This window comes from Macroventuria anomochaeta, assembly GCF_010093625.1.
Source record: "Macroventuria anomochaeta strain CBS 525.71 unplaced genomic scaffold BU25scaffold_47, whole genome shotgun sequence".
Taxonomy (NCBI): Eukaryota; Fungi; Ascomycota; class Dothideomycetes; order Pleosporales; family Didymellaceae; genus Macroventuria; species Macroventuria anomochaeta.
In genome coordinates, this window is record NW_022985408.1 from 168,451 (window position 1) to 183,514 (window position 15,064).

Below are 15,064 nucleotides of genomic sequence, written 5' to 3' on the forward strand. Positions count from 1 at the left end.
ATCATGTGTTCACATACCACACCTGAGCAGAAAGATTGTCTCCATAAACTCGGGGTTCAGTCGCTACAAAGGGCAAAAAAAGAATGTCGCACGAATTGGCGGTACCGTGAATCGAACACGGGCTGGCGCGGATCTGGATCGGAACTCTATGAGTTCGCCAGCCACAACGCGACGTCATACCACTAGACTATTTTCTGGTCAGACGCTGCGAAAGGCAAATGGTTGGATGAAACTTACCCATACCACCTAAGTGATGATTGATGATAGCACTATCAAATCCAAACAATATATAGTGTTAAAAAAAAAAAGTGGCTAACGGCATCGTATACTGCGTTCATTCTACTGGTCGTAGAAAGTCTTTCGGACGGTCGCGGGGCATTATGTAGCCGATCGCTGCGTTGATGTCTGACTGGCTCTATGCCTGTTCGGGACTCTTCCGCATTCGATTCGCCGACACTCGGGAACCCTTCGAAAGTTTTGGTGTCGCACGCGCAACAACTTCACAGCCAAAACACAACATGGCTGAACCAGATGCGAAGGACGCAACGGCCAGTGGCGCGTCCGCAGGGCCAGCAAAGGCTCCCAAGCCTCAGAATCCTGTGTTCAGGATGATGGGTGCGCAACATCGAAACTATCTGCATATTCATCCACTGACCGCGCGCAGGCCTTCCCAACATTCGCATGAAGCTCCCCTCGCGCAACTGGTGCATATTCTGGGGCATCGTTGGATCATGGACAGCCGCAGTCCAATACGACCGTTATGAGAAGAGGCGCATACATAGGAAGTATGCGAGACTGGTAGAACACATCGCGCAAGAGCCGCTGGATGCGCAACAACTACCACGGAAACTCTCCATCTACATCTCTGCCCCGCCGGCTGATGGCCTTGTGTCTGCGCGCGAGCACTTCACAGAATACGTCAAACCCATATTGGTCGCCGCTGCGCTCGATTGGGATGCGGTCGAGGGTCGAAGGGAAGGGGATGTCAGAGCTGGACTGGCTGAGCGGATACGAAAGCTGAGATACAAGAGGGGCGAGAAGGCCAACGAGCCTATCGAACTAGGTACAGAGGACGACATCGAAGAGTTGAGGCAGAGATCCGGCGTGAAGGGCTGGGATGGGCCTGCTGGAGACATCGTTGTTGGGAGACACACATGGAAAGAATACGTCAGGGGTCTTCATGAGGGTTGGCTAGGGCCTCTCGACCCTCCTGCGCCAGCAGAATTGCCTGTTGAGCTTGCGGCGCCTGCGGTCGAATCAGCGCCAGCACCTACACCTGCACCGACCGAGGCCGCACCCGAGGCTCTTGCAGCTACCGCTACCACTGTTCACTCATCGACCACCGCTACCCCTGAGGCCCCCAAGACAGAAGAAGCCGAGAAGCCCAAGGAGGAAGAAAAGAAGGACAAGAAGAAGAAGCAACCCGCACCCTTCAACACCACCGCCGACTACGAACACTCCGCTGTTGCCCCTACATGCCCTCGCTCCCTCGGTCCTACCGCCATTGTACCTCTCCCTCACCTTCTTGGATTCTGGAACTTCCCTATCCGCATTTACCGCTACTTGAACAAGCGCGCCGTGGCAGAGGAAGTTGGCAGAGAGACAGCTGCGGCTGTGCTCGGTGCTTTCCGATCCTTTGAAGCAGCTGGAGAGGCGTCCAGCGAAGACGACAGCAGCGCACAGTGGGAACAGCAAGGAATACTTGCGCACGAAGAGTCGAATTGGCATAAGTCCACACGTGAGCGCAAGGACGACAACGGCAAGGAGCGCGTGTGGTTGGATGATATGGTACTTGACCCTCGCATTGCTGAGCGCATGAAGAGGTTTGTGCTGGAGCCTGAGGCAGAAGACCGCGCCAAGAACATCAACACTTCTTCAGACCACTCTTGGATCAAGTCCTTGTGGCCTGCGGAGAAGAAGAAGCCCATGTGGGAGGGTTTGGCTGAAGATGAGTAGGGCCGCTGCTCGAGAAACCCTTTTCGTCGTTGTGTTCTATATTTAAGACATGTAAGAGTAGATATGTAGCATGATGCATGGACGGCGCAATTGTATACCACACGATTCCAATCAAGATAATTCCTTTGAGTAGCTTTGACGCGTGAGCCCAGGTGTGGTTGTGAGCATGCAACCCCCGCGTGAAAGGTAGTGCCTGCACCCGCACCGCACGGTTGACGCGCCCCGCTAAGATCGAAGCTTCGAGTCCACAACCACAGTACCTAGATCCATTCAACACAGCACACCTCTACACTGTAACTACCATACTTTGACACGGCAACGTAGCTTCTTAGTGCACATACTTACCGAAGCTTGCCAGCCTCTCCCTTTCCATAGCCTCAATCGCCGTTATGGTGAGTTTCTACCCCGCCAGCTTAGCTACGCAAACATGTCCTAACAATTCGCAGGCAACCAACCAACAATCCAAGAAGCGTCTTGCGCTCGCAATTCTCGACTTCCTCCAGACCTCGCAGACCGATGGCTCGGTGACGCCAGACAACGCCGAGCAGCTCGAGGTCGCCGCCAACTGTATCGCCGAAGCCTTCGAGGTCGACATCGATGATGCCGCCGCAAAGAAAGACGCTCTTGGTGGCCAGAATCTGCTATCAATTTACAACGTCTACGAGAAGCTGAAGGGAAAGACCACAGCCTCGACGGAAGGCAGCTCGTCCGCCACTGAGGCTCGCCCGGCAACCCCCCAGACACCCTCCGCCACCGCTTCAGGACCCGGTGGGCCAAACAAGGACGAGGCAGAGCGCCTGAAGGGCCTTGGTAACGAGGCGATGAAGAAGAAGGACTACCCTGCCGCCGTCAAGCACTACTCCGCCGCGCTCGACGTCGTTCCCCTCAACCCCATCTACCTCTCCAACCGCGCCGCCGCACATTCCGGCATGGGCAAGCACGAGCTGGCCAAGGAGGACGCCGAAATGGCAGTCGCTGCCGACCCCAACTACTCCAAGGCATGGTCGCGTCTCGGTCTTGCAAAGTACGTTCTCGGCGACGCGAAGGGTGCCATGGAGGCTTACAAGGCGGGTATGGACGCCGAAGGCGGCGGCTCAGATGTCATGCGCAAGGGCTACGAGACAGCGAAGAAGAAATACGAAGAGGAGGGTGGCGACGTCGGCGCTCCTGAGGCTTCGCGAGGCGCGCCCAGCGCTGGCGCAGGTGGCATGCCTGATTTATCTTCGCTCGCTGGCATGCTCGGCGGCGGAGGAGGAGGCGGTGGTATGCCTGACCTCGCGGGCCTCATGCAGAACCCTATGATGAGGCAGATGGCGCAGAATCTAATGAGCAACCCCGACATGATGAACAACCTCATGTCCAACCCCAGAATAGCTGAGATGGCACAACAATTCGGTGCTGGAGGCGGCGGCGGTGCTGGTGCTGGTGCCGGTGCTGGTGCTGGTGCGGGCGCTGGACGTGGGTCCGGTGGTGGCATGCCAGATCTTGCGAGCCTCATGAACGACCCCAGCATCGCTGAGATGGCACGTAACTTCATGGGCGGAGCGGGAGGTGCTGGCCGCGGAGCACCACAGTAAGGCTTTGTTGATTCAGTGCAGCAACCCTGAACCACCTCATTCATGCATATGTGGTTCTTGCCCCTAAGATAATGATACCATGTTCACGTTCAAACTATCTTCATCGCTATGGAGTGTCTCGAGCCATATCAAGCACTGATGCTGTACGTGTGCATGCTTTTCCAACCGTCATGATCTCACACAATCTTTCTTGCTGTTACTGAAGACTGATCTTCGAAAGCCTCTATGCTCTCCACCTAGTCTCAACCTTTCCTTCAATGTCCCCTCACAGTGCCATACTCCACAGCCCATCCCCCAAATAATGCCCCGCCTCACACGCCTGTCCCTTCTTCTTCTCCCTCATCTCCCCAGTCCCCATCTTCAACACGCCCACCATACACGCCGTCTCCTTTCCCTCGGCCTCAATAACCACCACCGTCCCCGCCTCCAGATCTTCCGTCCCATACCTCTCCTGGTCTTCTGGCGACAGGTCTTTGCTCGGTAGACGACCGCCGGGAGATGTCATGCCAGGCGCCATGAGCGCGGCGCCGGAGAGAACGAAGCGGATGGCGCCCCGGTCGATTCGGAGGCGGTGGAAGGCTGTGGGGTATTTGTGCACGAGGGTTAGGTGCGGGAGGAGCGCGTCGTCCATGTGTTGGAAGAAAAGGGGTGTCGAGTTGAGGGTGTAGAGGGAGACGCGGTCTGGTCTGGTGGTTGTCAACAGAGGTTATGTTGGTTGTTGAGCTTTTGGTTGTGGTAGGTCGTTGTGGTCGTTGAGGCTATGGAGAGATTTCGATGTAACGTACAGCTTAACGAGGTCTAATTGCTCCTTCTTGGGGAGAATATCTTCGATATAGGGCTCGAGCTTGGGGTATTCCTCCAACACCTTGGAGCGAATCGCGCGCTGGGCGCTGGATTTTACTTTCGACTTCGCGCCGGCCGAAATGCTGATGGAGTCAGATTGCCAACTTATGTTATTTGGGAAGAGAACATACTCTTTCTTGAACATTTTGGCGGTTGTGTGGTGTTAATGTCGGGGAGCTCTGTTCTGAAAGTTCGCGGTTGTTGCTGGTGCAGGTGCCCCGCAGTGCGCGTGTTCGTTGTGGAGGGGCAAGCACGGTGGGGCTGAGCCTCACAACCGTGGACATCACCACTTCACTCTGCAACGTTTTTATCGTCGTCTCAAACAGGACTGTTCGGCCCAATTACAAGATGTGACTTTCCTCGTCAACACAGCTGTTTAAAGACGGAGTATCTTGTAAACAACGGATTTCGAATACCCCCAGCCTTGTGCTGGAGCAGTGCAACATGTGGTGTGATACATGTCGCGATGTGGCATGGTCCAACATTGTGAAGTACGCTCAGTACAAGAGACGTGCATAAGACGGATATAAAAGCTGTGAGGTTATCGTGGACGCATGCAATGCAGCTTACACGGAGCATGGCCTGACTGGAGAGTGGAGGGTATTGGTAAAGCCGGAATATGGTGGGAGGTTGTTGCTGTCTAGATACACTGAGGCTGAGAGCGATCTCGAGCAGTTTTATCTTCACGCACGCTCATGTGAGATGAGACCAACTCCAGCTGCATCGGCAACTGGCCTTCATAGAACCTAGGCTTACCGTACAGAGGCGAGACAGCCCATGGACGTGGCTGTCAAGTAGAAGACTCCGTAATGATAATTCTAACCAGAAGAGTGTGTCGAGTTCATCGGAAATACTATGAGTACATGCACCTCCTACCATGACGATTGCCGCAGCGTCATGCGAACGCTTGAAGATCACTCCTCAGACGATTATATGTCTACTTGACTTGTCTACGTAGGCAGAGAGAGTGACAAGGATCTACCTCTACCATGTGAACCACGAACAGGCCACAAGCCTGTCCTGAGATCCAACGCTCCATATGCATACGTCGCATTGAGTCATTGTTGGCCATTTCTACGACACGAGCCAACTATTCTACGTTCCAAACAAACGGATTTCTGTGAGAGAGTCTGCCAAAACCCTTTCGAGAAGCTATCGAGGTCATCCGTGAGTTGAATATTGATGACATTTGGATTGACGCATTATGTGTCATCCAGGACTCAGCGGGAGACTGGTCGCACGAAGCCTCTCAGATGGGCGAAATCTTTATGAACACCTTCATCACTATTGGTGCCTCCGGATCCCAAAACGGGCATCAAGGGCTCTTCAGCCATCATAAGATCCACCACGAATTGCATCGTCAACTCAAACATGACGGATCTCCCTTGAGTATAATGCTATTGAGACGGCGAGCATGGTGTTTTCAAGAAGAGTTATGTCACCTCAGTTCGTTCATTTTTGTTGCGGTATTGGTTGGTCCGTACAGTGTCTGACTATACCCCTGACCACTACCCTGGACTAGTGTGTTACAGGTCAGGTATATAGTCGTCTCCTCCTAGCTCGATAGCAATCCAGCACAGTATTCCATCGACCCGATAGTCCTACGTTATCGTTTACTGTAGCTATCAGTATTCTACAGCGGTCCACACTGCTACAATTTTACTCGTGACGAGATGGTGTGGATTTTCTGGCGAGGGAACAAGATGCGAGTGTAGCAGGCTTGTGGCATCGACGTATGCCCCAAGCTCTCTTGCGACGCAGTGACAATGGGAAACTTCAAACGTCGCCCGGCTATTTTGGGTCTTTGCCGCCGTCGTGGTCTTGGGCTTCTCCGGTAGATGTTGTTGTAAAAATGTGCAGATCCCTTGACCTTGGTACATTGATGCGTACAGTAGGTAAGTACCGTGGTTCATGAGGGCGGACAGCATTGTGAGTGGCCGTTCACCACGTTGTTGCCCTGCAGGACATGTACCAAACTGTCAATTCTGTCAACCAAGATAGAAACAGCCACTCAGAAACCTTTATTCTTACGTGACGTAAGTCTGTCGCAGTAGTGAACCAAGTTCAGCCTGTTGGTCGTCATGAGCGCTCAAAGCCATAGCCGCTCAACGGTAAGCAAGCCAAGATGTCTTGCACAGGGACCTGTTCGCAGAAATTGGAAGCCAGAGTAAGCATATCAAACCAAGGCTACAGACTGAACAGGTGAGCCATCGTATGGGAAGAGGCGGCAATCTTTTCACCAGTCCCTCACAGGATCTGCGACACTCTGCATGCTTTCGTCGATGCCATATGAATCAGATAGACTAGGTCGGTCCGAATCGTACGGAGTAGTCAACAATGTAGCGTCTTCGCCACGAGTATCCTCGAACACCTCCTAGAAGGTGCAGCAATGACAATTCATGAGATAAAAAGATCCTATCGAGTAAGCGAACTTGCAATGCTTTTTCGAGCATCCTGTATCGTCAGTGAGCACTTGTCGCAGTGTCTCAGAAAATCTTCTGACGATGAACAGAATGTAAGTGCCCCTATGTTGCACTCCCTGTACTGACGGTATGGAGATGCCGCCGCAGACAGGGAGAATGGCGTAAGTGGCACGTAGCGTAATTGACTCAAAAAATTAAAGGAAGAGGTCCTTTACTGTTTGTCGTGCTGAGAAGTGGATTTGGCGCGATATTGTGGAACAGTGTCTTAGACGCAACCGTGTAACTCCACGCAGCCCTACGAAACGAGTGGACTGTAGTACTGGAGCACCTGGAACGCCAATCTGATAACGGTCAACATAGAGACATGGCATTTGGGAACATGTTCATGAGTCTGCGATAGGGAAAGGTTGTGTTCATAATTTGGAACTGCAACGCTCCTAAATGCACACTCACATTGTCATCGGCCTTTGGAACCTCCATTGGTGCGAATCGCTGCCTGCGTCTACAGCATCTTGCCCCTCTTTTTACGATGCGCCCACCATCGCTTGCTGATGTCAACCATCATTCGGCTCCAGCTCTTCTTGATGATGTGTCCGTTCAGAGTGCCACTGAAGAAGCTGAACAAGAACAGCATCAGTAGCGAGAGGCCCAAGGTGATAGCAAAAGCCCACCAGTAACTCTTGACCTCAAACTCGGTGTTTTTGAACTGGATGCTGAAGTAGCCAGTCATCAGAGTCACAGGCGTGAAGAGAATGGTGATCTGCGCCAGAACGAGCGTGACCCACGTCAGTCGTTCCACACTGAATGACTCCTTGATAGCGATAAGGTTGAAGTTCATCATCACTAAAGAATCCTTCTGGTCGATGCACTCCTGAATCTCGCTCAAAGCATAGAGAGTAATGCGGTCTTTGAGCCTTTCGAAACGTACCCTAGCAGCCGAACTGATTGAGACACCAAGTGAACTGGCGAGTTCCGGTAGCAGTGGGTTTGGGGAATCCGTGCCGTGCACTGACGATATCATCGATTCCGCGCTAGAGATGACGTGTGAATTCTTCAGCGATGCTAGTGTAGCTTCTCGTCTCTCCAGGATGCGCTCGATGAGTAATGAGTAGCTGTGATAGACACGCCGCAGCACTGCAAGTTGACATCCGATATGGTGCAGTTGATCGACGTGGGTCAAGTCTGCCTTGACCAGCATCTCCTTACGCTATACAAAGTCAGCTCTAAGCGCACTGTCATCGGTAAGTAGGCTAACTTACAAGACGATCCAGTTCCGCGGAGTAGCCTTCTTCACTACGTGATATGAGGCTAAAGGTAGTTCCCCAATCTTCGAACAGGTAGTAGAATAGCAAACCAGGTGTATCGGTTGGTCGATGGGCTGTCTCTTCTTCACTGTGACCGATGCGATGGCGGATTGGTAGCTGAGTAAGAGCAGCGTCTGCTAGAGGCGTTGGCGCCTTGGTCAGTTGTCGAAACACGCTGACCAAATTTCGTCGGACAGTGTATAGCATCCTTAAATCCCATCCGTGCACCTCGCCGTTCGCGAAAGGAAACGGATCCTCAGAGATAGAGATCACCGTCTTGTCTTCGCACAGAAGAAGCCAGTTCCACACTCGCTTGCCATGCGGTATATCTTGATCGCGGTCGAGTCGGTGTGCGTGATGGCGGCTGTGATGCGTTTGCTTGTTGCGCACGTTGTGAAGTGTGTTATAGCCTAGGCAAAGGTCTGCGAACTGTCAATATGATGCCTCAATACCTCTGGTGGAATTTACATCGACGACCCCAGTCTACCGTGGACCAATGCCAAACATCCTCAACGATCTGGTAATGGGTAAGATCGCGCACCATCTCTAGTTGTGTCGAGTGCATCAGTTCTGTCATCCCAACACTCTCTTCTGAATCCATGGTGTCCTTGTTTGATTCCGACTTTGACCTTTCGCTGCCTGAGTTCGAATACTTGGAGCGATGAGACAATCGAGACCGGAGTGTAGAGACGCTCTTGTCCATGCTTGAAGCTCCAGAGCGGGCAGGTACGGGATCACTACACATCATACCTAGCAAGCGCGGTGAGAAATCGTAGTGTTGACCGACCAGGCGGAGCGTATCCTTTTGATTGTATGGCTGCCAGATGTTGATCCATCTCGTATGAAGATGTGGAGGCCGTGGTGATTTCAAAAGACATGAGTACGAGAATGAAGCAAGATCGAAGGCACAGAACGCCTCCTCCTCACCAAAATCCAAGCAAAAGTTGGCGGTCTTTGGGTTCCGCGTCTGCCGATCGAAGAGGTCGAAATTCTTCTCGAGATCGAAGTTCCGGAAGCAGTCTGTGATGTCAGTATCGCCCAAGTCCTGGTAGTATTGCGGCAGATCCTCTGCAGGAGACGCTGGGCGGAGTGGAGTCGCCATGTTATGAAGAGCAAAGGATTCAGCCAGGTAGTATTTCAGAAGTAGATGAGCTATAACAGTCAGATTTACCAAGCGGCAAATTTCATGGACGCATCTGTGACGTGAGCTCGTGCTCTGAGTTTTCTGTGTAGGTGTCGTGTGGGCTTCAGGTGGTTGGTCACGCGTCGCCTCCAGGCAGGCAGGTCTCACATCGTGCAAGCACCGGCGACGACTGTGCTATGATGCGCGACATAGTGAGACCGCAAGTCACGTTCCGATGAGTCGACAGTGAAGTATTGGGAGATCAAAGAAGTGGTAGGAGAGACGTTTAGATGCGTAGGATCAAGAACCTTGGGGAAGGTGCGGGTAGCTCTTGCGCGTCATTGGCTGTTCTCTCCCTGCAAAGAGACTAGGCCTCTGGAGCTTCGCACGGGTGACCAACAACTTCTCTTTGCTGGGAAATTCTCCTTGTTGAAGACTCGTGGCACGTCAATTTCATCTAGCTCCTCTCCCTGTAAGCAGTGGGACAGCGCTGGCCAACGTGCTTGAGCCTGGCGCCATGCCCGTACAAGGCAATGCCGCGAAATGTGATGCCAAGGCGTCCATGGCAAGAGCAAAGGCAACGTTCACAAGTAAGGTTGGGTACGTGGAACTGTCGGAAACAAATGCAAGATCTCACCTCCGCTTCTCTCGATGAGCCGGACGCTGTCAGGTCGCCTGTTCCTGCTACTACTCATACTGGTGTGTAGCTTGTCCGTAACTGAGGCCACTGACTCGATCAACACATCTCCCAGAGTCGTTGGAGAGCCTGCTCACGGAAGTCGTTCGAGAATCTATCGAAGTATGTTCGAAGATCTTATAGCATCTACATGTTGGTGTGAAAAACGAAATTGGCCAATGAGCGTTAGCTGACGTGTATCTAGCCACTTTTGATTAGCCTTGCCAGAACGCGTCCTGTCACCCAATCGTCAGATATCTCACGATCCTCATCTTCCTGTCTAAAACACTGGTCACAATACTGGCGTCAGTGTGGTGAGTGGAAGTCGACAAATGATGAATGGGTTTGAAGGCTAATGTGAAGAACAGACATTCTGGGTCTGATATCATGGTGCCGAGGGACTTCGTATCAACCATAGGCAGCGTGTTCGCGTGTCTGCTCTTCTGAACATCGATTACCACCACATTCGAAGGAGACAAACGACTTCATCTTAAAAGATTCGCAGCAAAGAACATCATGTCGTCCTTTTTCGAAACATACAACCCCTCAGTCCTGGCCATGATCCCGCATGGCTAGGCCATCAACGTCGCATTACAAGGCAAGATCTGCACATGGGACAACCGCAACCCGCGCAACACCGACCTGAGAGCCAAGCTGAAAGCACGTCTACCGGCGGAGACGTACGCCAAGTATGAGCGCCTGGAGGCCTGCCATACCAACAGCATGGAGAGCTTCCCGCTCTTCACAGCAGTTATCGTCCTGGGTAACATCGCTGGGCTGAAGAAGGGGGACCTGACCGGCTTCACGGCGTACTTTTTGGCTGTGAGGATTGCATATATGACTGTGTATGCTACGCACAAGACACAGGGGCCGACGGCGCTGAGAACGGGCATTTGGTATGTGGGTGTTGGATTGTGCTTCAAGACGATTGTTCAGGCTGCGAAGGCCATGGGTGGACGTACGTAACTCGATGAGGGCTTTATGGGATATGCAATCGCGGCTGTAAGATCAGTAGGGTATGTACAGTATGTTAAATCACCTCTCAATGTTTTCACGTCTATGCTTTTGATTGTAACGGGTATCTAGCGTACTCTTTGGAAGGAGACCTACTGATGGAGCAGCTTCGCTCACTTCCGGAACAGACTGTTAGAGCTGCCAACTAAAGGGTTTGGCTGGAACTCCATATCGTTTACGAACAGCGGCGCCGTGTCGTCGTCCACCCTGCTCGGCGGCATTCTGGTTTCGCCTCGGATGACTTCGATCGTGCTGATAATCGGCATCACCAGTAGCAGCAGAGGGAGCAGTTGTCCGTAGCTCCAGGACTTCTCACTTGGACCCTGAAGGTTCAGCGCTTCAGGCGGATTACCAAAAGCTTGCGACTCCATGATCACACGGATGGTAGCTCCAATGCCCATGGCCAAGAGAGCGAACAATCCTACGACCTGAACGGACTTGAGCCATGCCGGGTTGGCGCGACTGTGCAGGTACCATGTTGACAAAACGAAGACGATGGCCTGGGCGGCGATCACAGCGATGGTCCCAGCAATACTGAGCGCAGCGTTGGACGAGCTGCCGCGACTTTCCACTTCCCACACGCAGGCAATCGGCAGTCGAGGTTCGAGGTTTTTCAGTACTGTTTGAAGAATGAAGATTCCAGACAAGACACCAAGGAAGAGGTTGATGAGCATGAAGAACTGCCTGAGCCATCTCAGGACCCAGTCACGTTTGAAGTCGTTGACAAGAGCAAGAAGCGTCGCGAGATTTGTCGCCGTCGAGAGTAGCGAAAGGAGCCAGATGATGAAGAAGTGGTATGGCACCATCGACTGCATCTTGGCGAGGCCGATAGACTGGATGCCAATGCCGGTGATGATCTGCTGATCCGAGAAGGACTGTAGGAGCTTGCGGCATACTGGCGCTGATGTCGATTTGCGCAGGCCGAGAAGAATGATGATAGCGCTTAGGAACAAGGAGATGAAGTTCGTGATGATGAACGAGAGCAAGGTCTACAATATTGTCAGTACAATCCTCAAGTTCAAAGCAAAGGCAGCTTACGCCAGCACCCGCGACTCCCGCATCAGTCTGCACCGCCTTAGGGATATACGAGCAGTTTCCAGGCGCGTCAAACATCGTGTGTGGGTATCGTGGAATAGCATACAAATTGAAATAACGCAGTAAGACGTTTAGGTGGAAGAAGCGTTGCGATCACAGACGCGCCAAAGGAGACTGAAAAGAGTGAATGTAAGTGAACGTGAAGGGAAGGAGCGCACAGCTCTCTATGAAGTCATCAGCAAATATCTCACGCCTAATTTAAGGCGCGCGCATTGCTCGCCAAATCGCACGAGGCAAGGATCGCGCAAGTTGTCGCGCAAAACAAGGGGTGAATTGCAGATCAATAGATCGGCAATTGGCCAGCAATTTGTGGACCCTGAAGCGTTGCCGCCAACCGAGGCGCAGCCGCTCAACCTGCGACACAGCGAAACGCGCTGCATATCCACTCACACAACGAAGATGAAGATCTCTTTCCAGAACGCAAGGAATTCTAGGTCGCAGTTGACAGTTGTGTCTATGACACGTCTAACTAGTTGCCCGTTGTGGTAAGGCAGAACATAGGTGGCGTTTACAGAATGCTGCATTATCGCACACCTTCTACCGATATCCTGATCAAGCAATCCCACAACAACCGATTATTTATACTTCAGCCTATGAAAAGAAGACCTGAAAAAGTAATTGTGGTCTTGTCAGCTTATTATTATCGCTCTCATGCCTTGTGTGCTCATGCTGCAGCCGATGCTATTCGCCAAAGGCATTTCGCACCCTCGGGCTGGCTGTGTATCTCGGGACCAAATATAGCTTGTACATAAGGGCTTTGAGCAGGCGCAGGTGATTCAGCTGGCCTTGACTTAGGATGCTTACATATGCCATGACCGCACCTCACAGGTTCCAATCTCAGCCTTGTGTGGACGCTTGAACTCTCACACCTCTGGACATCTCGACTTCTGTCGCCACCGAATTAAGACCATGAAACCTCTTAGTGCGCTCTCAGTCGCTTCAGCTGTCATACAAATCGTGGGACTCTCAGCCAATGTTGTCGCCAAGTCTAGGGAGATCTCTGTCCGCCGAGGGCACGACAGATGAGGCTACACTGTTGAAAAACGCGACCATCAATCTCGGTGAACTTCTAAGTCAGCTTGGAGCCTCTACTATCCTACCCGGTGTGGACAGACGGGATTTGAGCGATGCAGACCACCATCTACTTGACCTCGCCGAAGAAAGTAAGGAACTGGCGACTACCTTACGCGCAACGCTCGACCGAGTGAAGCTCAATAAGCATGGCGACACAAGAAGTGTCCTCAGCCAAGGGTTGCGAGCAATGATAAAACAGAGAGAGATGCTTCTGTTGACGGAGAGACTTGACATGATCAGAAGCAGATCGATACTGTTCTCCTCGTTTCGCTCCGGTAAGTTATGTGATCCAACCTGACTACAATGACTGATCTAACGTGAGTGAACAAATTGCACGTCCCTCAATGGGCACATGGAGGACTAGACCATCAAGAAACAAGACGGAAACGACAGAACTGCTCGCCCTGCTTCGAGATCGTGATTGGCAGCCTACTAAAGAGAGCGATATCGAAGAGTTCTCTAAATTTTTGTCATCATCGGTGAAACACGATGCCAAAGCAAGGTTTGCCGGTATCGTACTGGTCCGACTGTACTTCTCTGATCTATCCACACGCTTCGAAACGATTGCAAAAGCTCATCAGGACACGTTCGGATGGATGTTCGAAGATACCCTGCGCCCGACTCAATCTCGCGATTGGGACAGTTTCACACAATGGCTGGCAGGTACCGCCCACGATGATCTGTACTGGATCACAGGCAAACCTGGTTCTGGGAAGGGTACGCTGTTGAAGTATCTTTATCAGCATAGTCGGACGTCTAGCGAGCTGCAATTATGAGCACAGGGTAGGCCACTGGTCAAGGCCGATTTCTTCTTCTGGAGCTCGGAAACCAGCATGCAGATGTCATGTATGGGACTTCTGCAAACACTTCTTCATTCCGTACTGGTCAACGAAAAAGACAGTTTTGACAGTTTCCGAATATCGATGGCGACAATTTGCGGCTTTCGGGTGTGGTCGAGAGCGTTTCTCTTGGTCCGAACTGCGGCACGCATTCCAGACTACTGTGTACACCTATATCACCAAGGGTATTCTTTCTCATGATAGATGGCCTTGACGAGTTTGACGGTGATGACCGAGAGCTGGCGAATCTGGTCACTGAAGTGGCTTCCGTACTGATATTTCTTAGTTACAGGCGTGTGTTAAATTCACCGCACACGACGAGGCAAATTCAGGACATCGTTTTCAACGTTACTGACGTGATGCATTCAATTGCGAGCAGTATTGGGCCACGTGCGCACTGGGTATTTTCAAGTCAAGCGGTATTGATCCAGACCGTAAATGGAGTCAGCTTCTTTCGTGCTTAGAAGAGGCACTACGGTTCGAAGCAAAAAACGGAGTTTGCCCAGTCGAATATCTGGACAAACTCGGCAAAGCGGCGAGACAGGTCTGCGAATTTACCAGCTTTCGAAGTTTGTCAGAGGGGCCGAATTCCAGACCTTCCTCGACTTCGCTGTGTGGGCTCAATTGGCGAGCTATGTTCGTGAGAGAGGGAAGACGGTGATAAGATCTGAACCAGTCCATAGCATTTCACCACCACAACAAAGACCGTCGAAAAAACAGATGGGAGAAGACCAAGAAAGTTTTTGGAAGCTTTGGTAGCAATCGTTACTCGGCATGACGATTGCTTGCAAGCAATAACGGCGTTTGATTCAATCTCTGGTTGTAGATAATCTGCGACAGAGCATTGACGGAATCTACCTACACATACAGAAGAAAGCCTTGTGTCTCTTGTAGACGCACGTCGTGTGTGCCCATAGAGGTTGCTTTGGCTCTTCCTTGGCGCAACATAGCATCTTGGTATGCAGTTGTCATTGTCCTGGTCGAGGGATACACAAAGCCTCAGCCGCATCTGGCTCTTCCGGAGTCTGCATGTACCTCAAATGCTGTTCCAAAGTGCATGCATTCGCAGCTTTGACCACTTCCAGAGTGTGAATCGTCCATCTCTTGCAGCCTGCAGGGTTCTGCTACTTCCTCTTTGAA

The 15,064-nt window shown here is 51.9% G+C and overlaps 7 protein-coding genes and 1 pseudogene across 8 annotated transcripts; 3 read left to right on the top strand and 5 right to left on the bottom strand.

Moving 5' to 3' along the window:
* Nucleotides 1-99: 99 nt before the first annotated feature.
* On the bottom strand, nt 100-195 carry BU25DRAFT_t141 (annotated as a pseudogene). Its single transcript has one exon. The product of its transcript is annotated as a tRNA-OTHER (tRNA).
* Nucleotides 196-497: 302 nt separating this feature from the next.
* Nucleotides 498-2,083, top strand: BU25DRAFT_452263 (mitochondrial import inner membrane translocase subunit tim54). The gene is made up of 2 exons (XM_033709790.1): nt 498-615; nt 665-2,083. Exons 1-2 carry the CDS (start codon nt 519-521, stop codon nt 1,954-1,956), a joined length of 1,389 nt encoding a protein of 462 aa, XP_033556363.1. The 5' UTR covers nt 498-518; the 3' UTR covers nt 1,957-2,083.
* Nucleotides 2,084-3,620: 1,537 nt separating this feature from the next.
* On the bottom strand, nt 3,621-5,004 carry BU25DRAFT_495282 (translation machinery-associated protein-like protein). The gene is made up of 3 exons (XM_033711843.1): nt 4,508-5,004; nt 4,319-4,459; nt 3,621-4,219 (listed from the first exon to the last, which is right to left on the bottom strand). The coding sequence occupies exons 1-3, from the start codon at nt 4,519-4,521 to the stop codon at nt 3,799-3,801; spliced, it is 576 nt and encodes a 191-aa protein (XP_033556364.1). The 5' UTR covers nt 4,522-5,004; the 3' UTR covers nt 3,621-3,798.
* A 499-nt stretch (nt 5,005-5,503) lies between these two features.
* On the top strand, nt 5,504-5,704 carry BU25DRAFT_298790 (uncharacterized protein; the record flags this gene model as incomplete). Its single annotated transcript, XM_033701957.1, has 1 exon — nt 5,504-5,704. A coding segment is annotated over one exon (201 nt), but the record flags the coding sequence as incomplete, so codon positions are not given.
* Nucleotides 5,705-7,301: 1,597 nt separating this feature from the next.
* Nucleotides 7,302-9,205, bottom strand: BU25DRAFT_435075 (uncharacterized protein; the record flags this gene model as incomplete). Its single annotated transcript, XM_033708892.1, has 3 exons — nt 7,302-8,006; nt 8,059-8,525; nt 8,572-9,205. The coding sequence occupies 3 exons, from the start codon at nt 9,203-9,205 to the stop codon at nt 7,302-7,304; spliced, it is 1,806 nt and encodes a 601-aa protein (XP_033556366.1).
* A 1,273-nt stretch (nt 9,206-10,478) lies between these two features.
* On the top strand, nt 10,479-10,868 carry BU25DRAFT_352792 (uncharacterized protein; the record flags this gene model as incomplete). The annotated part of the gene is made up of 1 exon (XM_033703425.1): nt 10,479-10,868. A coding segment is annotated over one exon (390 nt), but the record flags the coding sequence as incomplete, so codon positions are not given.
* Nucleotides 10,869-10,948: 80 nt separating this feature from the next.
* On the bottom strand, nt 10,949-12,162 carry BU25DRAFT_415522 (uncharacterized protein). The gene is made up of 2 exons (XM_033707557.1): nt 11,955-12,162; nt 10,949-11,905 (listed from the first exon to the last, which is right to left on the bottom strand). Exons 1-2 carry the CDS (start codon nt 12,027-12,029, stop codon nt 11,030-11,032), a joined length of 951 nt encoding a protein of 316 aa, XP_033556368.1. The 5' UTR covers nt 12,030-12,162; the 3' UTR covers nt 10,949-11,029.
* A 2,281-nt stretch (nt 12,163-14,443) lies between these two features.
* Nucleotides 14,444-15,034, bottom strand: BU25DRAFT_217077 (uncharacterized protein). The gene has a single exon (XM_033701265.1). The coding sequence runs from the start codon at nt 14,931-14,933 to the stop codon at nt 14,499-14,501; it is 435 nt and encodes a 144-aa protein (XP_033556369.1). The 5' UTR covers nt 14,934-15,034; the 3' UTR covers nt 14,444-14,498.
* Nucleotides 15,035-15,064: the final 30 nt, after the last annotated feature.